Genomic DNA, 24,710 nt, shown 5'->3' on the forward strand with positions numbered 1-24,710 from the left:
GATGCCCTGTAGTCTCTCCCTAGTGCGCCTGCGCCGCAGCCCCCGTGCGCGTCTCTGTCGGCTTCGTCACCACCATTTTGTGCTCGGATCGCGGCTCTTGCTTGGGCGCGTGAGAGCCGGAGCAGCAGCAGCAGCGGCGTCATGGCGGAGAGTCAGTCAGCGGCCGGGCTGGGGGAGTCTGCGCCCTTGGGCGGGGCGGCTCCCCCCGGCTCGGAGCCCGAGACCCGGCGGCTGAGCGAGCTGCGGGTGATCGACCTGCGGGCCGAGCTCAAGCGCCGCAACCTGGACAGCGGCGGCAACAAGAGCGTGCTGATGGAGCGGCTCAGGAAGGTGAGGGGGGGGAGGGGCGCTAGCGGCCGAGGCGCGCTTTCGCGGGCTGAGGGGCGACACTGGTGAGAAAATGGCGCCAAGTGGGGAGAGCGCGAGCGGCGTCACGTGACTCCACCGGGCCCGGCGCGAGCTCTTCCTGGAGCGTTCGCTTCAGGTCACGTGCTTCCCCCCCTCCTCCGCCCCTGGCCTTGGGGTCTCGAGCCCCGCCCGGGCCCCTTCCCCCCCCCCCTTGGTGCCCATGGCAGCTGCTGGCTTAGGCCGCGGGTCGCGTGTTCGAGTCTCTGCCCGCTGTCAGAGGCTGGGTGCGCAAGGCGTCGTGCAGACCTTAAATACCACGAGGCCGGGCGGTGGGAGCAGGGAGCGCGACACGTGGCTGTTCTACGGTGGGAGGCTGTTGTGGCACCACCGACTAAAGCCATCCCGGGCTGCCCTTCTCCACTTCCTTAAAACGGAGATCCTGTCATTGCTCTGATCACGCGGGGGCAAGGGGAGGGTTGGGTGAGAAGGGAGATGGGGGGTGCGTTCTAGAAAGCACTGGCACACGCTTTCCTCTTTCACCAGTGCCTGGGAATTTTTGGTATTTCACTTTCATTTGGTCCCACTTGTATTGCATGCCAGGTTCTAGTGACAGCATTTTTCTCTCTGGTGTGTTTAATGCCCAAGGCCAACAGTGCTCTGTAAATAAATAGTGGCTTTATATCTTTTTCCAATAGGCTATTGAGGATGAAGGGGGAAATCCTGATGAAATTCCAATGGTGTCAGAGATAACTATCAAGAAAACACCAAAGAGAAGCAGCAAAGGTACAAGGGAGCTGAGAGAGGATTTTTTTTTTTCTTGGATCTTGCACTTACAAAACAGAATCTAGTTTCCCTTTTTTCTTTTCTTTCCCTGCTTTCCCTCTGAAAAGTAGTTGTGTCTTAATTTTGGTAGTGTGCCTGAATTTATAGAGCTGAATTTGTGATTAATAGTATTTGGTTGAGTCAGATATAGCACAAACAGGAGCACTGTAAGATAAAATGTACAGTTTAGGCCAGTGCAGATAATATTACCATCAACGTCTTGTGTTACTGACCCTCTTCCATACTTATGTGAGTGAGTTTCAGTCAATCGGGTATGATACCAAGTCCATCGTTAGTGAATTGCACATTTTGTTCAATATTAATCACAGGGCCATGCATAACTCGGAATACTCCCAAACAAAGTTTGTTGGATCGCCAATCAAAATTTCCCGAAAGACCAGCTTAGAAAGGATTGACTTCTACTGCCAAGGCAGTGAAAATTTATTGTGATATTATGTCTTTGCAGGAGGCTAGTTTGGCATTGAGCCATTTTGAGGCTGACATTGCTAGCCCTGTCGTGGACAAATGGGGAACAGGGTGAGACAACCAAATTAATTTATGCTTATGACCAAATTCAGAATTTGAGACAAAGCCTCTAGAGGTGAAAGGTTAGGGTGTTAACTTATTTCAGCATGTAACCAAAATGCTAACATTAAAATGCATTACTCATTTGGTGTGATAAATTTAATAAATATATATGAGCTCCCCCAGGTTAGTCTGCAGCAGGAAGTTAATATATGCTTTTCAAGTATTTTTCATGTTCCTGTTGATATATGCAGATGGCAACCAGCTACATGACAAATCTAGAATAGCTGTTTGTGTGATGAAAGGTGAAATCTCAAACAGAGTTTCTAGAGATTTTACAACAAATAGCATATTGAAGACTCAAACACAAACTTTTAAATATAAAATAAATTGATTCCAGATGAAACTTAATTCAGTATATACTGTTCTCCCTGTTCTGCAAGGCCGAAGGGAAAGTCATTTAATAGGTGTGCTACATGTGAAGACATAAATTTAGTACTTCAAGTTAAAGTTTCATACCCCAGGTTTAGAGTTCCTTATAGTTTTAAAACCTCTAGAGTTTATAACAGTGATGCATTTGCACTGCTGTAGTTAAAGGGCTGTCAGGGTTACCTTTAATTTCCTATTTACCTGGAAAGCTTGCTTCAGATGTCAGATTTCAGAGTGGTAGCCGTGTTAGTCTGTATCAGCAAAAAGAACGAGGAGTACTTGTGGCACCTTAGAGACAAACAAATTTATTTGGGCATAAGCTTTAGATGGTATTTATAATTACAGAATACCAGGTTTCACTTGAACAAAAACAAGCCATTAGATTTCTAATGGTCAGGAGTCATTTTATGCTGTGTATGAAATAAATTTTTCTACTTCTGAAACGAGGGATGGGTGTTACTGCCACATAATTAATAAACTAAAGATAGAATCTGTTTTAGTACTAGAATTGTGTACAACAGGGATTTAAAAAAACTTCTAACTTTCATTTAAATGCCTAATATAAAATTGTTAAAAGCTTTGAAGTACGTTAGACATGGAGGAGTTGGTGGTGATGCACAAATGCTCACCTAACAATACTATGCCTGGCTCAGACCAATGCTGTTAGTCACTCTTAACGTTGGGTGGATTAAATTCACTTGTAAATTATTTTGGCTAATGTTTCCCTTCCCAGAAAATACCTAAGACGTGATTGCAACATTTCAGCATGTTAATAGAATGAAAATGTTCAACCTGAGATGTTTCTCATTGTAGAAGGCCTATTTCTAAAACCTCTTTCCCTTTCTTGTTCTACTGTGCTTGTATTCTTTGAGGAAAATATACTTGTAAATGTGTGAGAAATTGTCTGTTTTCATGTGTTCCCTGTTGATCTGTGTTAGACCTGAAGTGTGTTTCAGTAATGAGTGTTACTTCTAATGTTATGGATCAAGCTGCTGAATGAATTCCTGATGTAGTAAGACTTTTAAAAAGAGAAAATTAATGGTCTTTGAGATACTTAAGCACTGCAGTCATGCATAGTCAGCCTAAGTGTACTGTTAGCTTAGTCTTGTACAACTTATGTTTTGTTGAACATTCTGAACTTTGATTGTGGCTTACAAAAAGAAATGTGATGCTCAGAGTTACAGGACTGTTGAAAATAAGGCAAAGTATGTTACTCTTCTGTAAGAAACTGGATTTAATACCTATTCTAGGAAGAAACATCTGAAAAATAGCAATGTATGAATTCATCATTCTAATAATCCTAATGTTACTAGGGCGTAGACTAGAAGAAGAGGGAGTTGAAGATAATGGACTGGAGGAGGATTCTGGAGATGGGCAGGTATGTGAAACCACATTTGAGGTGAAAAAGAATAGTGCTGCATTCAAGTCACAATGACTATTATATATACTTTTTTTCTTTTTACAGGAGGATATTGAAGCAAGTTTGGATAACTTGCAGGATATTGACATGATGGATATTAGTGTGTTAGATGAAGCTGAAATAGATAATGGCAGTGCTGTAGATTGCGGAGAGGATTACAGTGCTGATAATATTCTTGACTCACTGTCTGATAGTAAAGAAAATGCTGATGCAGAAATGAAAGAACTTCCAGATCAGCCTACAGAATATGCTGTAGGTAACTTGGAGGCATCTCCACAGTTTTCAGAAATTAAAGAAGAATCAAGAGAAATACCAGTAGTGATGGTATGGATCTCTTACATGTGTGGAATCAGAATTATTATTATTTTTTTTTTTTTTTCAAATTAAATAGTGCACCATTATCTAAACAATAGCAGAAATAATTTGGGGATCTAAATTTGTATGGCCATTGATTTTTTTTCTGTTTGTGGAAATAGCATTCTTGATTTTAAAACATTTAGGTTTTGTTTGCATGCATCATATTGCTACCCACAGTAGTAGTAGTCTAGAAAGCATCATTTTTTAAAAAATTTTGAATTCTCTATTTTGCCTTCAGTTTACGTTCCCATTTTCTCTTTTTTTCCTTTGTTCTGGAGGGCATTGCGGGATCCAAATGCTTTAGTTGATTGACTTCATAATTGCACAGTATGTTGTTTCTGGACTGATTCAATGTATTTCAAATTTCTTGTTAGCTTTGGGGCTCCCATTCTGACATTTGGAATGTTTTCATGCTGGCTTTCTGTGCTTATCATCTGGTAATAGACTGCCATTCCAGCTTTGTCCATTAATGGTTGACGATAATCTTTCTCATGAATCTACAAGTTAAAACTCACTTGAAACATACACAGGGGCAATGAAAGATAGTTACTATTGCCCAGCCTCAGATAGGAAGTACAGATATTACCTCTGACATGCATTGTCTCCATCCTGGCTTATGGGGCTCCAGGGAGCTGCTTTTGGTTCACTTTAGAAACAGCAGGAGTAACTAAGAAAGTAGTTAAATAATTCAGATTTGATTATATTGTTAAGGTAAAACTAATGAAGTCTGAGATTTTCCAAGCAGTATTTAAATAGATCAACTTGTTGTTTAGAAGTTGACTGACTTGCTTTGTTTTGTAGCTGTGATTGAAAGGCAAATAAAAATGCCATATGGAATTCTCTGTTAACATTGAAAGTTTTTATTTTTTTAAAAAGCTCAGACTTTTAAAGTAGGCAAGCAGAGCCTGGAGACAGAGAGAGCTCATTGCCTGTTTTTTTAATTATTATTATTATTATTATTATTTTTTAAATGCAATCATCCGTAACCATTTTTCACCTTCTTTGTTGCTCTGTTGAATGCTAGCAATTCTTGGCTTAATAGCAGTTATCTGGAAAAAATCAGATAAAATATTTTGCCAACCTCACAATTTCTCATTCAGGTTTCATTATCAATAAAGCTGTGACGAATCTTCCGTATAGAGTGACATATTTTTCCTATTGATTCTTTTAGGCAGAAAGTGAGGACGCTGGAAACAGTTTAGATGTTTCTTCTTCTGATTTAACTGTAGTGAAGGTAAATTCTTTTTTTAATCTTAAATTTAATGTAAATAATGACATGGTGTATAAAGAGCTAAAAAAATTAGTTTCGGGGAGGGGAGGGGGGAATACAAACACCTAATTCTTATATTTAGAAAACTTAGAATATGTTTTTGTGATTCACTGTTATCATAGTATGCATAGTAACAAAATTATGTACCTTTCCCTGTGTTGAATTTGTCTGCTGATCGGAAGAATTGAGCCTTTTTTTATGCTTTGTTCCAAAATAAATTACTGTCAAGATATAATACCATCAGACTTTTGTATACACTCATTTTTATAATGTTCATTGTTACCATAATTGGGTGTGATATAAATTAACTGAAACATAGGGCCTGGTTTTCAGAAGTCTGGAGGATCTACAGCTCTCGTTGACTTCAACAGGAGTTGTAGGTGACTTGTACCTAGGCAAATCAAATGTGTTGTAGTTACGTAGTGTTGGAAAAATGGTATCTCTCACATAGGCACATGTATTTATAAAACTGTTGTCTGCTGATTTGTTTGTCTGTATTTTAAAGGCACTAGAGTGAACAGTACAGTGTACATTTCAGCTGACTAATAGCGCTATTGTGATTTTTTCCCCATCCTTTATATGATGGATGTGGCCGTAGTCCTGTAATATGCTTTGAGTGCCCACAAAAACACTTAGTGTATGTGTCTGATTCCAAGTAATCTTAGAGGTTTTTTTGTATTTATATTTCATCGGTGGAAATTATAATGTACTTACCTTAAAATCTTACTCTAAAAATGATTGTTTTAAGGAAATTGTTTTAAAATCTAACCTTTTTGAGGTTTATAAGAGTTAATAAAACTTACAGTAATTTTTTTCCATACTCTCTTTTGTAAATAATTTTAGCCAAGCTCAGCATCTTTACATAGGATGGTGTTTTGTAATATATGTATTTTTTCCTTATAGGAAATTGAAGAACTACCTTTGGAGCCAGGTACTGTTTTGGGGGGAAGAAAATAAAAAGTTAGGCTTTGAAATGGTTTCGCTCTTGCACCAAATTCCTCTTGTACCCTTATTTGTTTTATTTAAGTGAATTACTATAGTGTGCATTATTCTAATGGTGCACAGTCCCGATCATTCAAGGATCATAGAGATTGGAAACCCAGTCATATCACCAGATCTGTGACAGTGTCATCTCTGTTGTGTGAGAAATACATTCAGTGTGATAAAGTGGTTGCTTTAAAACCTCTTTAAGGAAGTATGTTAATTAACCTAAGCCTTAAAACTTGAAGGTTCTGCATGTAAAACAGATCTTGTGATATCACACAGTACATTAACGCTGTAATTTTGAGTGGAGGAGTGCAGGTAGTGTAATACTATAGTAGGGAACTAAAATTAAAGAGTGCCTGGATTTCAGAAGAAGGAAGACAGTTTCTTCATGGAAACTTCATACAGATACTGTTCACTTTTCTGGACTGCAAATATACTCATGCACCATCAGAAGATGTTCCAGTTTTCATGTTGGACTGTTCCGCTAAAAGAATTTCACAGGAATTTGGGAATTGCACTGTCAAAGAATTGATGCAGTCAGTTAAGCATCTTGGACTTTGGAAGCTAACTTAGGAAGAACTAGAACTCAACTTGAAGAAGACTGTCAAGGACGAGACAGAAGGTTTTGTGTTTAAGTTTATTGGGCATTTTTCTTCCATGTAGCTTTCAGGCTTTAATATAATAGTTTACTAGACTGCAGATAGTTTAGAACTTTTAATATTGTGTACATTAGGGTTTTCCAATCTCTGTGTAGCTTAGAACTTCTCTTGGTGTTAGTGTGGCAGCCATGCCAGTTCCACATTTGTGATTGCTTTATTTCCCTGGTGATTAAATCTTGTGCCATTCTATTCCTGTTAAATCCGTAGAAAATGAGAAAATACTCGAGATTTTGGGGGAAACTTGTAAATCTGAACCACTTAAAGAAGAAATTTCCGAAGTGGAGCAGCCATATGCACAAGAAGCAAGTAACGCCGTGGCAGGCAAAAAGCTAGCAGAGGAAGAGGACGCTCTTGCTGCCAGTCAGTCGGAGGAAGATGCTTTAGATTTGGACAGCAAGTCAGCACAAGATCTTTCAAGGAAGGAAGCAAAGCATTTAGTTGTAGCAAAAGGGGAGACAAGTGAACAGACAATAGATGAAGAGAAAATGGACTCTGAATCTTTAGTAATAAGTGATCAGAGTAGCAAACCATCACAAGGTCTGGAAGCCTCTAGTGAGGAAACAGCGGATAAAGATGCAGGTCTTGAAACCAAAGATAGTAAAGAAGATGCCAAGAAAACAGAAGACAAAGCTAATTCTGAAGAATCATCTGCTACTAAAGAGTCCTCTACCAATGAGGGCGGTGATCAGAAAAAGAGGTTTGTTTTTTCTCAGTTTTAGACCAGATGCTATCTTTTTTCATTGGTCATTAAGTGATGCAAATAAGCTGTTTCCTTCAATTGGCCAGCAAGACTGATGAAATTGTAGTCTATTCCTAAAGAATCTTTTATTTCTTCTTGTGCAATTTTTAACTGATGGTTTGATTTCCTTCCTTTCCTCAACCTTCAAAGGTTGTTTTCTTAAATTCTTCCTAATTTTTATCTTCTGACAAACAGAATTAATTGTCTGTTTAAACATCTGACTTCCCACATATCAGATTTGAAAAAGTTTGCAAAGGTGTCTTTTATTTCACAACTAATTTTCTGGTAGGTATTGAATTCTAGCACACATAATTAAGAGTTATTTTCACTTTTTCCTGGTTGAATAACACTGTTTTTTGTCTTTAGCTCTGTTGAGGATGCAGACACAAAGATGGTCTCAAAAGATGAGAAAGGTACGTTGTAAGATTAAGACTGATTTGGAAAAATGGTATAATACTAAATCTTATTCTTCTACATTCATCAAAGATCCAAGGGAGTAATTGAGAACACATTTCAGTTGCATTGTTTAGCCATGATTCTGCAAACACTTAGGCATATGCTTAATTTTACTACAGTGCAATCCTATTGAAGTCAATGGGACTACTCCCAGTAGTAAAATTAAGTGCAGGTGTGTTTATAGGACTGGGGTGCATCTTTGAAAATATAATCTTGGCTGTAAAAAGTTGCTTCCTACTTTTAATATAGGTTCTGATTATTTCTAATCAAGATCGTCAATGCAGTGAATCCTTGAGCTTTATGATAATTGAGGTTAGCTTTTAGTGCATGGCAAACATTGATTCCATTTAAAGTTACTAACATAAGGTGGTTTATTTCATGGTACTATCCATTTCGATTTAATGTAATTCTGTATAAAAACTTCTTGCTTATTGATTAAAACAAAGGCAAGGTTTTCAGAAATTTTATCTAATACTTCATGATAAGACTTATAACCTTTATGGCACTCTTCAAAGGAGTTCAAGTCTCCAACAATATTCTCCGTTGTCTAGTAGAATCAGGCTTTCAGTAGATGAAAATTTCTTATACTTTCATTATTCTGCATGTCTTAAAAACATAAGAATGGCCATACTGGGTCAGACCAAAGGTCCATCTAGCCCAGTATCCTGTCTTCCGACAGTGGCCAATGCCAGGTGCCCAGTGAACAGAACTGGTAATCAAGTGATCCAACCCCTGTCACCCATTCCCAGCTTCTGGCAAACAGAGGCTAGGGGCCTTGATATTAACCATTTCATACCAATAGTTATGTTAAAAGAAATAGTGTGTTTGAAACTTCATGTATTTAAAAGTGCTCAATATTTTTAAGATCAAAATGGTGTGTGACTGAAGGAAATGGAGTTTCTAGGACAGTTGCTTTTCACTGCGACATTTTTCTGATACAGTAGTGATTTATTTTTGAATTAGGTCGTACAAGTAGCAGTTCTGGTAGGAATTTGTGGGTTAGTGGACTTTCCTCCTCTACCAGAGCTACAGACTTGAAGAACCTTTTCAGCAAATATGGAAAGGTATGTATTTTTTTATACAGTGCTTTTACATTAAATGCAATTTTTTTTACTTAATTTATTAAAATTAAATGGTGACTTAAAATCTCGTAATTGTTTATGTAATAATGAGCATCAGGTTGAAATAAATTCTGTCTTCTGCCTACTTGTGTAAAACCTTAGGAGGAAAATGGGAGTGAACTGGCTGTGTGGCTGAACAGGCTAAGCTGATAGCACATAGAATTGTCAATTATTGAGGGTCAGATTTCCAAAGTTGGAGGCAAAGGGAGCTGGCTCTTGGCTGCCTTTTAGGCCTTTGAAAATCTCCCCTGAGAGGACAGACCTCTATCAAAACGTTCTCAGAAACATCCAGTAAAGTAATGCAATGGTTGCCCAGATTGACCCCTCTGCAGAGGGTGTCCATGAGAGATGGCATGCCAATACAGGAGTGGCAGGGCTGGGGATCTGGCACCTTCCACATCATAGTCACTGCTTCACCACCTGGTTATCCCCTTGAAATCTAATGCTGTCTCAAACAGTATTGGCTTAAGTGGTGATCCTTCCATAGTTGGCTACTATGAGAAACCCAGTCAGTGACAGAATGGTTCCTCCTGGAGCTTTTTAGTGTCAGCAAGGAAGTGGAATCTAGAACAGCTGGTAGCCACTTCTTCCCCCTCTCCTCAAATGGCTTTTCCCCATTTATAGAAAAAAATTTACTGGGATGCTCTGAAAGGTCAGCTGGTGGACTTCTTGGATCCGCTGCTACGTGAGAGGCAGTCGGAGGATATGTCTACACTGCTGTAGTGCTTCAGTGTCGACACCTACTACAGCAACAGGAGGGATTCTCTGTTTGCTGTAGTTAATCCATTTTCCTGAGACGCAGTAGCTAGGTCAATGGAAGAATTCTTCCGTGGATCTAGCATGGTCTACGCTGGGATTTAGGTTGCCTTAAGTATATCACTCAGAGATATGAATTTTTCACACCCCTGAGCGACATAGTTGTTTGACCTAACTTTTCAGTTTAGACCCAACCCTAAGTCATTGAGGTTTTTCTGACTCAGTCATTCCTTATGCCATTTATCTGTTCAGAAAAGGTCAACTTTGAGTTGTTGAACATGCTTATAAATGTTCCAGTGAAAGTCGTACTACTGCAAATGTATTTTGAGATATATGTAAATGCTGCATTGTGTTATGGAATTAAATAAAGAAATTGGTTATGTTCATGTGGAGATTTATGCCTCTAATTTTTTTATATAATTTAAGTGAAGTATATTAATGGTGATGTTAATAAGGCAGTTCACTGATATTGGTCAGTGCAGCAGAGAGGATGTTCATTTTGCAGTTATCACGTCCCACTACATAAACCGAATTAATGGTTTTGTGCACACTACTATAGTAGCACTATCTAAGTTTTTTGTATTAATTTTGATACTATCAGGAAGGAAACTCCAGCATAAGATTGCTTATTTTAGCACTAGAATATGCTCTAGAATTTTAAACTCTGGTCTTTTCAGTAATGTTGGCACTGCCATTGGCATCTAGGGAAACACTGTTAATATTTCTACTTCACTTTGGAAAGTACTTCTCAGCACAACATTTTTAGAATACTAATGGCCAAATTGGATACACCTCTGTTCCAAAGTGTAACCGTGATGCCATTATCAAAATCTGGACAACTGAAGTCAGGTGGTTTCTTAGAAGTGCTGTAAGCTCTTTGGGGCAGGGATTGTCTTTTTGTTCTGTTTGTACAGCACCTGGCACTTTGGGGTCCTGGCCCATGCATGGGGCCTCTAGACGTTATGATAATACAAATAATAAATAATGAAAATGGTGTTCCAATGGAATGGTGCAAAACTAATGTTCCTGGTACACGTGGCATAGCTGGCATTTTATTCTGTATACCAAGTACGTTGTATCAATGAAATGATAAATGGTGGATTCTCTGTAACTTGAAGTCTTAAAATCATGATTTTGAGGCCTTTTATAACTCAGCCAGAGGTTTGGGGTCTATTACAGGAGTGGGTGGGTGAGGTTCTGTGGCCTGCAATGTGCAGGAGGTCAGACTAGATGATCATGATGATCTCTTCTGACCTTTAAGTCTATGAGTCTAAGTCTGAGGCTGTATGGTTGAAGGTGTTGCAAAAACAATAATAAAAAATACCATTTCTTAAAGGTGGTTGGTGCAAAAGTGGTGACTAACGCTCGCAGTCCTGGGGCTCGCTGTTACGGTTTTGTTACAATGTCAACATCTGAGGAAGCCACCAAATGTATTGGTCACCTCCACAGAACAGAGTTACATGGGAAAATGATCTCTGTAGAAAAAGTAAGTGGTAATTTTCCAAGATGGATCCATAATGAAAATATAAGAGTGCATGCATTAATGACCTCAGACTTGTAATTGATTATATTTTTGGCAAATACTATTCCAGGCAAAAAATGAACCAGCCGGGAAAAAACCTTCAGACAAAAAAGAAAGTGAAGCGAGGAAGGAAAGAGACAGGCACCATTCTACAGATTCCAAGTCTGAAAAGTAAAGTTGGTTTAAAAACAAACTAACTGTGAAAGACAAATAATAGTTTAACAGAATTTAGTTTTATTGATATTACTGTTTATAAAGTACCCAAACATGTTTTGTTGTTTCATGCTGCACCTGAAGTATTGATTGATATCAAGGAAGAATAAGCATTTTTATTGCATTGCACATCTTGCTTCATGGATCCTGTATTTTTGACCTTGAGAGTCCATGAAATGGAAATATCAAGAGGTTATAACCTGTAGTTAGTTTCTTTTAGATTGTAGATTCCCATTTATGCAAACTTGTGTACCTGCTTCAGTTCAGTACTCTACATTTGCTTTTACGGCCTCAAAGCTGTCTCGTTACCCTGGTGCACACATTTCTGACTTAGTTATACAATTCGCTTCTAGTGATACAGTTAACTTTTAACTTATGTGCATCAAGTCAGTCTTATAAGATCCATATCTGATACTTCTTTAGAGTCAGAAAAGGTCTCTCCTGTCTAATCTACATTGGAAAAGGTTTGCTGGTGTAACTAGTGTCAAATCCTCCTAGTGTAGATGCAGCTTTTATCAGAAATGTGCTTTTGCCAGTATAGTTTATACCAGTTACTCAAGTGAAATAAGCTATGCTGGCAAAGGCACTCTTGCTGGTACCACTATGTCTGCACTAGGGCTTTTGCCCGTTTTAAAATGTCATAAAAATCACACCACTAACTGACATTATTATAGTAGCAGAAGTTTCTAGTGTACACCTGGCCTTGCTTAGATTGCAGTTCATACTTCTGTTTCCAAATCCTAGCTCTGCTTTCTCTTTTAAAGTGGTGCAAACTTTACTTCAGTATCTTAGGCCTTCAGGGCGCGTCATGTCAGATTCTTGACCCCTGTAATGATAATTTCCTTTCTTAGGCCTGACCAGCCTTGATAGATCTTGTACTTCTTGAATGTGACAGTTCAGTACTACTTGCAGTAACTAACATCTGGAGCTCAAGTATCAGGGGGTAGCCGTGTTAGTCTGTATCTACAAAAACAACAAGGAGTCTGGTGGCACCTTAAAGACTAACAGATTTTATGTTCAATATCACAATGATTGTTTCCTTTCGGAATTATTCATGCCCTTCAAGGATACTAGAAAGATATAAGTAGTGTCTTCTGGGAAGCTAGTATGCTGAATGTGTGAGACAAATAAGGTGACCAAGAATCCTCAAGTGCAGTAAAGCGCTGCGTAGTGTGGCTTTTCCTTCCATATTAGCTTAGTCCAGTTATTTGTAGCGTGGGACCTGGTCATATTGCTTTGGGCCCTAAATTGGTATCTCCTGATCCAGTTCATTTTTATGTAAACCAGCATAGACACCCTGGTCATCATGATTGTTTCATATATGTTGTCCTCATAAATGAAGTATTAAAGGGCCTTCCTGTAATCTTAATGGAACTGAGTCAGCTCTCTAAATGTTCAAATCTTCCTGTTATTTAGGCAGTTTCATTCGAAGACTAATCCCAAGTTCTTAAAGAGCTGCTGGAATGGGTCATGAGATGTCTGCTAAGATTTATTTACCCTGGGGCATGATTGCCTCTACTGGTTATTTGAGAGGCATTCTATTTCACAGTATTCTTAGGGCTTGTCTACACTGGCACTTCACAGCGCTGCACCTGTCTCACTCAGGGGTGTGAAAAAACACCCCCCGAGTGCTGCAAGTTTCAGCGCTGTAAAGTGCCAGTGTAGACAGTGCACCAGTGCTGGGAGCCATTTCCCTCGTGGAGATGGGTTTTTTGGTGGGGGGGGTTATAGCGCTGGAAGAGCTCTCCCCCAGTGCTATGCCACGACTACACAGCCACATTAAAGCACTGCTATGGCCAGCGCCTTAACGTTGCTAGTGAAGACATGCCCTTAAATGCTACACTGTATATTTAATTTACTTGCCAAAGTCCTGATTACTGATTTGACTTTTACTGGAGCAGTTTCTTACAGCAGAACTTATTTGCAAAAGCTTTTATCCTACTCTAGTTCACTCTGTATGGATGTCTGCTTTTAAATGGCAAAGAGTGAGCTATATATGAAGATTCATTATGGATGGAATTAACAACAATTTGGAAAACTGTTAATATTCAAAAGGATCACCTACTATTCTTCCTAATTTCTTTGGATCTTTCTAGCTTTCATATTCAGTAAGGAAAATGTGTGCAACTATATGTTGCATTCAGGATTTGACAAATTGGAAGAGCTTATGAAATTTCAGTTTTTGGATGTCTTTTGTGGCTCATGTAGAAATCCAAAAGAAGTGGATTTGTATAGATAACTGTGTGTTCCTGTGTACTGTACTATTAAAGCTCAGTTTGTTTATAGGTCTGTCAGTATTAAAAAGGACGAGAAGGCAGATAAAAAAGATGATACTAAGAAAACAGAGAGAGATGGAAAAGATGAAAAAGAAGGAAAAGAGCAAGATGAACAGAAAACTACATCCTCCAATCGCTCTAGGACTAGCAAATCAGGTAATGTAAACTGCTTTCTAAATAGAGAATTGTATTACAGACTTTGTTCATATGGACAACTAAGTGACAAAAGATTGACTTTCCCGACATACAGAGAGATTAGATTGTCATGCCGTATCCACTGAAATCTGTGGGGAAAGTGATAAAACATGGAGAATTCTTCCTCTGTGCTGGAGAAGTTTTCATAATATTCAATACCCTGTGTTTTAAAAAGGAGTACAAATAGGGCTCTGTTTGAGAACTGTTGACTCTTTGGAATTTAGACCTGTAATTTAAATATTTGTGGCTATTTAGTGTCCTTCAAAATACTTGAAATTTGATTACATTGTAGATAAATGCTTTTAGTCCGTCCCCCCCACCCCCTCCAAGGATTTTTCTGTTTTGAACAAAGTGTGTTTCTACATTGTAAAAAAACCTCACATGTAGTATAAAATACATTTTAATTATGAAGCTAATTTAAAGAAGTCTTTATTATTCTACTTAAGTTATTGCAATTTAGAATATTTAGTATATTCAGCTACAGATGGTATTTCAACAAGTTTAACATTCCATTAAGATAAATGGGTGACGCTAATTCATACAGCATTATGCTGTTTCTCTGTCAGACTCTCAACAGAGCAGCAGCTATTTGATTTAGGGCATAATGGGTTTAGATTTATAAAACTGCAAAATTTGTGGAAAGAATAAAAATTTAGGATTTTTGCATCATTTTTATTATTTGTGAAACTCTTGTCTCTGGTTATAAGCAAGAAGCAAATTTAGTCTAAAGTTTTGCTGATATGTATAGAATCTGGTGCAGTTCATGGTCTGTCTTTTGAATGAGAAACATTTTAAGGTGCAAAAGTGGACTTAAATTCACTGTTTTGAATTTTTCTTTGTCCTTTACAGTAAGACTTCTGATGTTATTTGAAATCTCCCTTTTTTTTTGTTTCCCAAAGTTCACAAAAGCATGCATTCCGAATTACTAATTTTACTCCATTTTCTTTGATATAAATCTCATATTCAGGCTAAAAATACTTAACCTCCAGCCTCTCACTTCAAAAAACCCGGTGAACATAGTTCTGCGGTTGTAATATTTATAAAAAACATCTAAGGTATATTAGATTGTTCTTGCCACAGTTTGTTTTATTCATTATACAATCTTTGGTTTTTTTGGTTCATTTAGGAAGTCGAGGAATTGAAAGGACAGTAATAATGGATAAATCCAAAGGAGAACCAGTTATTAGTGTGAAAACCTCTACCACATCAAAAGAGAGAGTAAGTACAATTTCAATAGAAAACTTTTCTCTGAAAATAGATTTAAACCAACTTTCCCTGTACGTCTGTGGAGTCTTTGACTTGCATTTTGAAAACTGTGGTGGTTCTTTTGTAAATAAGGGGATTTGGCTAGTAGTAAGACACCAGATTGGTAAATGATCATGCCCTGTCTATGCTACAGCTTTCTTCACTGCTACTTGAGGCAGAGTTGCACATATTGAATGGAACAAGGCCATTAAGACACCATGCTGCCCCAGATGTTTAGTGTGGGGAGCAGTGGGTGTCACTACACTTTTAAAGTGGTATGGTTTGTGTTGCATCAGAGACAAAACTAGCTAGCAGACTCGCTCCCCAAAAATTGTAGCCAAATTATTGGTGCTTCCTATGACTCTCTTCCTTCTAGTTCACCTGCAAAATGCCTACAATTATTTGTCCCTCTGGTAAGGAAGGGGGGATGATAGTGGTCGTATTTGTGGGCATTTATCTTATCTGGTCTCTGGAAATGTAATCCAAACACTTTTTTATTCTGGTTCATGTATTACTTTGATTAAATGCAGAATACTAAGAGCCAGGATCGCAAGTCAGAGAGCAAGGAGAAACAAGATATTTTATCATTTGATAAAATCAAAGAACAGCGAGAGCGTGAGCGACAGAGGCAGAGAGAACGAGAAATCAGAGAAACGGAGAGACGCCGGTGAGCTTAGTGTCATCACTACTCTGAGCATCGGGAGCCCCCCATGCCCAGACTCCCACCCCACTGAGCTCCAACCAGCTGCACCCTGAGCCCCCCACCCCACCAAGCCCGACTCCCCCAGCACCCAGATCCTCCGCTGAGCCCCCTACACCCAGACCGATCCCCGCGCTGACCCATAACCACCTTCAGCTGGAGTCCCCAGCAGAGTCCCATTCCCCCTGCACCCAGAACCCCCCAACAAACTCCTGTGCATCCAGATCCCCCCAGCACCTGGACCCCCCATTAAGCTCCCCATACATTGCATGGGGAGCTGCTCCCCTGTCCACCCAGACCCCGTATATCCAGACCCCCCCCCCCCACCTGGAACCCCCACCCCACCGAGCCTCACCTCCTGCAGCCAGACCCCCCACACACCCCCACCCCCCTCCAGTGCAAGCTTCCTGCAGCTGGGTGAGGTTTCTGGGGGTTGATCTGCCTGAACAGATGCACCTGTGCTGCCAGGGAGGGGTGAGTGAGCACTGGTGCAGCTTCTCTTTGCTTCCCCACAGAAACCATTTTTCTGCGGGAAGCAAAGAGAATCTCCAGGGGGCATGTTTCTACACATGCACAGTGGCACAGAATTCCCCGAGGAGTAAAATATGTCACTAAAACCTGATTGAACTATTAATTTAAACAATTCAGATTTGGCTCCTTTTTCTGATCAGATTGTCTGCAGAAACGATGGCTTTTTATGGGTTTGTGATTCATAGTGGTTTAGTGTACAGTTTAACTAATTTATTTAGGCGTAGTGGGTACTATATTGTGAATTCAATATTTAGAATGTAGTGAACTGTCCCTAATGCACCAACATGAATCATTTGGTGTAATAGAGAGAAATTAAACGTATTCCTTCCTTGCTAACGGGGCAAAACTGGAATGTTTTTATATGACTTTTTACCCTTACTGCTATGCAAGGGACGAATTGTCATAAATATGTTACAGGATCATTTATCCTGCTTTGAAAAATCTCTGCATTTATGTAGTAGCAAGAGATGATTATCCTGTGATGATACTGTTCTGTTGACAGTCTGTTATGAAAATGACAATTTAGTATTGGAGCTATCTATCACCTCATGCATAGTTATATTCAACTTCAAAGTTTAGTCTCCTGTATCTTTGCCCATTGCTCTGGGTTTATATTTTTCTAGTGCTATTTATTGCATGAGCTTTAATAGATTCTGCAGTAAATCTTTTGAACAGAAGCAGAATCTTTATTTGTTATTCAGTAACAAATTATTTCAAATTTTGCGTTTAGCTTTGCTAAAATACCTTTGTTTTAACTTTGCTTGTATTGAACTGTCACCCTGAAGGGAGAGTAAAATTACTCTCTCCCTTCTATTGGGGGGTTGTATACCTGCTGCCTTTTCTTCCAGAAGAATGTAAAGAGGGACATAGAACTCTTCCCCTTACGGGAAAGCATTTTCAAAACTGCTCCCTGGGAAAGGGGTGTTATCACTACTAAATTCTTGCCTCTCATCTCGTGTGTGTATATTGTTACTTTTTAAAAAACTATTTTAAGTGGCTGTGATGTTCGTTTAGTAGAAAATGACAGTCAGCTGAGTTGTGGGAGAAGATGTAGGAAGCCTTAAAAATATGTCACTTGAAGGTGTAGAGTACTTTTTAAAACCAACAAACCGCTACTTCCCCTTTTCAGAGAACGAGAACGGCGAGAGCGAGAGCAGCGTATTCAAGCCATTCATGAACGGGATGAAAGACAGAGGCTTCAGAGAGAGCGCGACAGACTTGAATTTCAAAGGCAGCGGCTTGACAGAGAGCGTTTGGAGAGGGAGAGGCTGGAGAGAGAGAGGATGCATATCGAGCAAGAAAGGAGGAAGGAACAGGATCGCATACAGCGAGAAAGAGAAGAGCTGCGTCGTCAGCAAGAACAACTGCGCTATGTGCAAGAACGGCGATCGGCAATTAGAAGACCTTACGACACTGATGCAAGGTAAGTGATTGCGGTGAGATTCCAAATTGTAGAGTGTGTTTATAGCAGGAAGTTTAAGGCTGTAATCAGTGAGGTTTTTTTATGCAATTAGTAAGAACTCTTCTTAGAACAGCTGCTAAACTTCTGAGCACCACCACTGTTTCTAGCTCGGTTTGTTTATTTTATTCTAGTTAATTTGATGTTTTTAAATAAGCACAATCAGCAAAACACACAGATGTGTATTAATAAACTCAAAAAGCAATAAATGCACATCCAAAGTAGATTACAAAACACAATGCAGTCAAACAGCCACAGCAAATTATGTAGTTCATACTTTTCTAAGGCATCCATTACCATGGGGTGTGAAGTGCAGCTACATGAATTAAAGTTACATCTATGATTCTTAAGGAGAAGGAACTCTTTTTCTCTCCCAGCTCTTTGAAGCAGCCTTTTATCTACCCCTACCTTGACCTGTAGAATGGTGGGAGTATCTTCCTCATTGGCATTAAAGCTGCTCTTTTCTAGGTAAGGACCTGAGGAAATTGTATTTAAAAAAAAAAAAAAAAAAAAATTCACAGTAGTCTCATGGGTAAGTATTTGAATTTCAGTGGATACACATGGCTGCCAAATCCCCCCTGAAGTGCTGCAGTTTTTCCAACAGCAGGGAGGCAGAAGCAGGCATCCCTGTTTCCACTTCCCTGCTAAGGCTGCAGCTGCTCCGGGGGGGTGTTAACAGGCTGATTCCAATCCTGGGTTGGGCGGCAATAGGTCAGTTGGATCCTGGGGAGTAGGGTGGGTGGTAGTTGGGGTAGGCGTGTCTCAGCTGATGGCTCTATGCACCCTGGCCTAGTAGGGATTGGGGCCTGGCTTTCTTTGTGCCCACCTCTGACCCAGGCTGTCTGCCATGCATTAACATTGCCCCCCTCTCCCCACCCGCCAGGACCCAGCAGCAATCAGGATCCCCATCCCATAGTGGCCCCCCACAGGTCCGGGGGAGATACTGCAGCTCTGGCTGGTAAGGAGCTGAAAGTGTGTGTGAGGAGCCCTGGGTCAGGGTGAGACAGGATCCATCCCCCATTCCACTCCTCTCTGCCAGGGCAGGATCCCGTCCCACCCATGCTCCAAGTGGATGATCCTATTCTGAGCTCCATGCCAGCCCGTGCTGTGGTATCTCCCCCGGACCCGCTGGGGGAGCCATATGGCAGGCTGAGCTGGGGCTCCTAATTGTTGTGCGTTGTCAGTGCTGCCAGACCCTCCCTGCCCCCACCACACACGAACAGCTGAGTCCCCACTACCGCCTCTCACCTGTAGGAAAAATCATGGTATTGGGCTAATTTCATGATTTCTGTATGGTCTTTGAAATCTTGATATACATATAAGGCAAGAAGCATTTTAATCATTTTAGCCTTGCCAGCTTTTCACCGTGACTGTCTGTTTCTGGGGCAAGTATTCATAATAAACTTCAGTTTACATAGCTAGGTGAATGCCCAGTAAGTTAAATTATATTGTTAGCGTCTTTTGAACTCTTAAGATTTTAGAAAATGAGTTAATACAATAGTGTATGATGTTAATTCCAAATTAATTCTTAACCAGGTATCCTGAACAATATTAATATTTGACAATCCAGCCGCACGCAGTTTTACAAATGATGATAGTGCTCTCAAATGTGTCTTGTCTGCTAGATATCCGTTCACCTTTGCAGTGTTGGTCTGTCTGGGACTGCTGCAGGCTGATAGAGGAATATCAGAATGAGTTGTCTGAATTGAACATGTTCTGAAAGCTGTTTCATACCTATTTTTTTGATGATATACCTGAAATCTAGTCATCTGGGGACAAATTCAACCCCGGTTTGATTCTGGTGAAGTGCTCCTGGGGGGTTACACCAGGGGTGAATTTTGCCCTCAGTCACCTACATTCATGCAGAAATAAAAAATAGCCAATTGGAAGCAGTGCTGCAATGTACATAATACTACGTGACAGCACTCAATTATTCCTTTGACTCCTACAGAAACTAGATTCTCAAGGGAAGTTACACGAGGGGCTGTAGAAATTGTGGACTTGAATCATAAAACACAAATGTCAGAAGGATTAAATAGTCTTTCTACTCTCATTTCAACATATGCTGAGATTAAGGTGTGTGCTGTATTGATGCAATTAACTTCTTTTCTGAAATTGAAATGAGAAGTCAGTTTGGCACTTCAGGGATTTTAATTATCATATCAAAAATATAACTATTGAATGTTCAGCTTAACCCACAGGTTGCTTTAGGTGAGACTTGGTTTAGAAAGAGCACCATGGAAAAATAATGTGCACTTCCTTACAGGCGAGATGACTCCTACTGGCCAGAGGCAAAGCGAATGGCGATGGATGACAGATACCATTCTGATTTTAGCCGCCAAAATCGCTTCCATGATTTTGATCACAGGGATCGTGACCGATACCAAGACCATTCTGTGGATAGGTTAGTGATGTGGTTTTTTTCCTCCTGTATTAGCTGAAATTAAGAAAAGACAAAATATTTAGTATCGTATCAGCTTTACCATTTGCTTGTAAAATAGTGCAAAAAAAGTAGGTATTAGAACTTGTGTGTTCTTATGGCTGTGTGTGTATCTGCTACTTGCAAGCTTGTGTATGTTACTTATGAAAATATTGTCAGACTTTGAAAAAATTTTGTTTGCCAATGTGAAACTGAAAAGCATAGTGAACTTGTGTAAGGCGTGGAAATAAGCACCATAAGGAAAGCCACTTTCTGTACTATCCCACAAAGCATGTGTGGAAATCTAGAACATGTAGATAACAACTGTACAGGATTATCACGCCTGATTCCTAGCTCCTTGGCACAAGAGTAATGGAACTGCCTTTGGTTTTTTTAACTGTTGAAGGCAATGATAGAAGGGTAGAGCGTGAACCAGGCTCCTTACTGGCTGTTTTATACTTGTATACCTCTTCTCTTCTCTCTCCTGTCCCCTCTCTCTCCTCTCCCCCCCAATAAAAAAAGATAAAAATGTTGCTCTCCAGATACTGCTGTTAGGGTGTGTGTTTTTTTTACTGCAATTGACAAAGGAATTCTTTGTGGGAGCTGCGCCACTTTGCTTGTTTTCCAGCTCTTCATGTTTATGTGATGTTTATTGTGTACCCTTTCTTGGGCCCCATCCTTCCTTCCTGTCAGATCTGATACAGAGCTATCGCCTCGGTTGCTTTGGCACATTTCAGTGATATGTGCCAGTGCAACACAAGTGGCAGTAACATTTTAGTGCCCTGGTATGTGTTTGCTTTGGTAAACCAGTTTCTCCAATCCTAATATTATAGTTCTAATAAAATAAGTATTACCATTTCCATACTTTACAGTGTAACAGATACCAGCATTCAATGTAGATTACTTGGAAACCCCAGTGTAATTTAACTGGAAGACATATCCATTGTTACTGAAGTGCTTTTTTTTTTTAACCCCAGGAGAGAAGTTTCAAGGGCAGTGGCAGATCGAGATGGGCAGGTAGGTTAAGTTGAAACTCTTGCTTCATAAAAATGTGCATTTAGATGGCGCTTTCATTTGGAAGGATCCCAGGGCGCACGGGGCTTAAATGCAGCCGCCACTGGCATGAAACACAACAGCTGTTTAATAAACAACCGATTTCACACACTGAATGTGCAATGCATAAATCAGTTGCTAACTGCAGTAGTTGTCATAGATTAGGAAAAAACACGTCTAAATGATTTAAATTACCATATGGATTCTCTTTTTGTGGCTAGTTGGTGAAAAGAAAGTGTGTTCTGGTTATTGGTGTCAGATGTATTATCAGTAAATATAACGTGTGTAAGGTAATTATTCTGGCACTCTATCCATGAACAGCGAAGAACCCAGTGTCTTCAGTATAGCAAAATGGTCTATAGAAAATGCAAAGGTGCCATAATACAGAGGGACAAATGTAACCATGCAACAAATATCTTTTTAAAAACATTGAGGTAGTGGCTGGATTGGTACTTTGGAAATTTAAGAATTCTGTTGACGCTTTACCAAAGTGGAAGAGTTGAACTGAGACTAGTTTATGTAAAGTTATTTGAACCTGGAGGGGAAAACTGAAGCAAAGGCAAATTGTTAAAGGGATTGGAGTAAAATTGCATAATACACAGAATGAGCCTTAGAGTAGTAAGGGAACCAATGAAGAGTTTTGAAAGTTATTTGAAGGAGAAAATATTGCTCCAAGAGCTCACACAATTAGATGGTCACAGAATGGCTGTGTGGAATCTTGTTGTCAAAAATGCTCTAGTGACTTGATAGGTTGTGGCACTGGCTAAACTCTGTTGATCAGCATTTACCAATTTGAGAGTTAGATTACAGCATTCCCGGGTGTCTTTCAGCATTATGCAGATGAGCGCCATGGAGGATCAGAACGTCACTCGCGGGACTCACGGGACAGTTGGGCTGCCTATGGGTCTGACAGAAGAATAAGCGAAGGGAGAACGATACCTCCACAGTCCCGGTTAGTACATGTAAATGAGGACAGTCATTCACCAGTGCTCAAAGTGCTCATGCTCTTTGAAATGTCAAATGAACTCTCTGAAGGTTCATAGTGGGAATCAGTTTTACGAGTGTAAATCCTCTCTCTAGATAGTCTTATCGAGGGTCTGTTCTCTGCTGGATGTGCAGTGAATTTACACAGCGCTCCCCTGTGCATCAAGAGAATAGAGCTCTCTCGTTATTAAAGAGCTGCTCTGTCAGTGTAATCATGGTTCTCTTGTAAGGTCTTCCTCTTCTAGGGATAAGATCCAGTTCTTTCACTCACGCTCCAGAAATTCTCTGAAAAGGGGCTAATTTAGGGCTGGTGGTGTGGATTTGAGATTGTATGTATTAATAGAAATGAAAGCAAGCTAGACTCTTGGTGGAAAACCTGAGATAAGACTAATATGAAATCCCAGATGTTTCTTTTTAAACCATCCATCCAGACTTTGCATTAATTGTTCTGTATATAAAATATACATCTACACTTTGTCTGAAGTGATACTACTTCATTAATAGCTCCATGTTGTTAAGTATTGAGTGTTGCTGTATATTGTAATATTAACTGATTATGTCTGTAAATCAATTAAGAAAATTCAGTTTTCTATGTTAGAAACTTGTTGAACAATCTTCCTAATTCGATTGTATCCACTGTAAATGTAGGATTTGCATAGCTATAGCTTGGTAAATGATTTTAATAAGCTTATGTATGGGGTATTGTATTTGGCTTCACGGTTAGCTATCAAAGTGATAATGGACACACTTAGACTTTCATTTTTTTTGTTTTGTTTTGTTTTTTAAGAGATGGACGTGACTGGGGAGATCATGGTCGAAAGTTAGAGGGGCATCAAGATCGTTCATGGCAGGGCAGTGCAGATGGAGTGATGGGACGGGATCATGAGAGATGGCAAGGTATACTTGCTGCTTAATAGTGTGATTGTGGTTTTTCTAGGCATTACTGCTGTTGAACTTTGAGTTTTAACTACCACTAATACTGAGCTTTAAAAGCATTACCAAGCAAGCAAAATTCCGGGAAGGTGTTTCTTTTTAAAAATGCTTTATTTTTATTTAAATGTTTTCCCCTTTATTGTAGGTGCTGATAGGGGCATCCCTGGTCAGTCCGGAACAGGCCATGTAATGAATCGAGGAGCAATATCGGGGTAAGAAGCTTTTGTCAAAGATCTTTAACTTTACTTCCTTTCCCTCTGCATGCTGTAATTGAATCAGTTGAGTAATGTTTCCATGGTGTTATCTGGTGCATTTTATTTCAAGAATAAAAATCATTAAAAAATTGTAAATACTACAAAATCACAGCAATGTTACAAATTTGCAATGAAGATTAAAACATTTTAAAAAGTTTGATTTTGTTCCTAGGCGTGGAGGCTTCATGCAAAGTGGAAACCAGAGCCAGATAGTGCAGGCTAGTGGAGTGCCAGGAGCATTTGCAAGCCAGGACAGAGCAAACAGACCCAGTGATCCCCGCTTCACCCACCGCTACTGAAATTTTTAACTTTCTCTGAATGCAAGATGGTGACAGTGGTGAATTCTGTTACCCAGGGTCACCTTGAATTTATGTAATTAAAAATCTGCCATATTGTAATGGAAAACTATGTGAACTCATTTGTTTGTTTTTTTGTAATAAATGTGTTCTTGTTCAAACACCACTTAAGTTTCTGTTAATGAAACATTCCATTTTTCATAAATAATAAAATTAGTTTACAGCTAACGCTCTTCTTTGTTTTCATGGTCTTTGGCCATTCTGTATCACAAGAGAAGTATAAAAAAATGTGAATTTAAGAACATAAGAGCGGCCATACTGGGTCAGACCAAAGGTCCATCCAGCCCAGTATCCAGTCTTCCGACAGTGGCCAATGCCAGGTGCCCCAGAGGGAATGAACAGAACAGGGAATCATCAAGTGATCCATCCCTTGTTGCTCATTCCCAGCTTCTGGCAAACAGAGGCTAGGGACGCCATCCCTTTCCACCCTGGCTAATAGCCATTGATGGACCTATCCTCCATGAACTTATCTAGTTCTTTTTTGAACCCTGTTAAATCATTTACTTAAATCTCCTGCAAAGTAACCATTCCTCTGAAAGCACAAGGAAATTGTGTGTGTTTGTGTATACCTGAGAGAGCTATGTATTGGTACAGTACACTATAGCTTCTTTAGGTGAAGGAAAAAAATAACTCCTGCTCTTAGGGTATTTTTGTAACGCCTTTAACCACAAGCAGGCCAGG

General features: G+C 39.7%; 1 protein-coding gene across 4 annotated transcripts; it reads left to right on the top strand.

The window, feature by feature from the left end:
* Positions 1-10: 10 nt before the first annotated feature.
* LOC117868801 (scaffold attachment factor B2-like) lies at positions 11-24,135 on the top strand. Of its 4 annotated transcripts, none has more exons than XM_034755069.1 (21): positions 11-330; positions 1,044-1,131; positions 3,438-3,502; positions 3,590-3,868; positions 5,073-5,135; positions 6,075-6,102; positions 7,025-7,514; positions 7,923-7,969; positions 8,976-9,076; positions 11,226-11,375; positions 11,482-11,582; positions 13,911-14,056; positions 15,222-15,313; positions 15,871-16,007; positions 17,701-17,994; positions 20,297-20,434; positions 21,427-21,466; positions 22,333-22,454; positions 23,274-23,383; positions 23,565-23,631; positions 23,846-24,135. In XM_034755069.1, exons 1-21 carry the CDS (start codon positions 142-144, stop codon positions 23,970-23,972), a joined length of 2,874 nt encoding a protein of 957 aa, XP_034610960.1. In that variant the 5' UTR covers positions 11-141; the 3' UTR covers positions 23,973-24,135. The 4 variants fall into 4 exon arrangements, 3 of the variants coding, with proteins under 3 accessions (XP_034610960.1, XP_034610961.1, XP_034610962.1); XM_034755070.1 differs by having other exon boundaries at positions 3,590-3,796; XR_004643716.1 differs by lacking the exon at positions 23,274-23,383 and having other exon boundaries at positions 23,846-23,887.
* Positions 24,136-24,710: the final 575 nt, after the last annotated feature.

Source organism: Trachemys scripta, chromosome 22 (assembly GCF_013100865.1).
Source record: "Trachemys scripta elegans isolate TJP31775 chromosome 22, CAS_Tse_1.0, whole genome shotgun sequence".
Taxonomy (NCBI): domain Eukaryota; kingdom Metazoa; phylum Chordata; order Testudines; family Emydidae; genus Trachemys; species Trachemys scripta.

Bases quoted from the DNA above. Each gene is read 5' to 3' on its own strand.
- LOC117868801 (XM_034755069.1), top strand. From the start codon at position 142: ATGGCGGAGAGTCAGTCAGCGGCCGGGCTGGGGGAGTCTGCGCCCTTG. The intron at 3,869-5,072 runs GTATGGATCTCT...TGATTCTTTTAG, and splicing joins GAGAAATACCAGTAGTGATG to GCAGAAAGTGAGGACGCTGG. The intron at 22,455-23,273 runs GTTAGTACATGT...TTGTTTTTTAAG, and splicing joins ACGATACCTCCACAGTCCCG to AGATGGACGTGACTGGGGAG.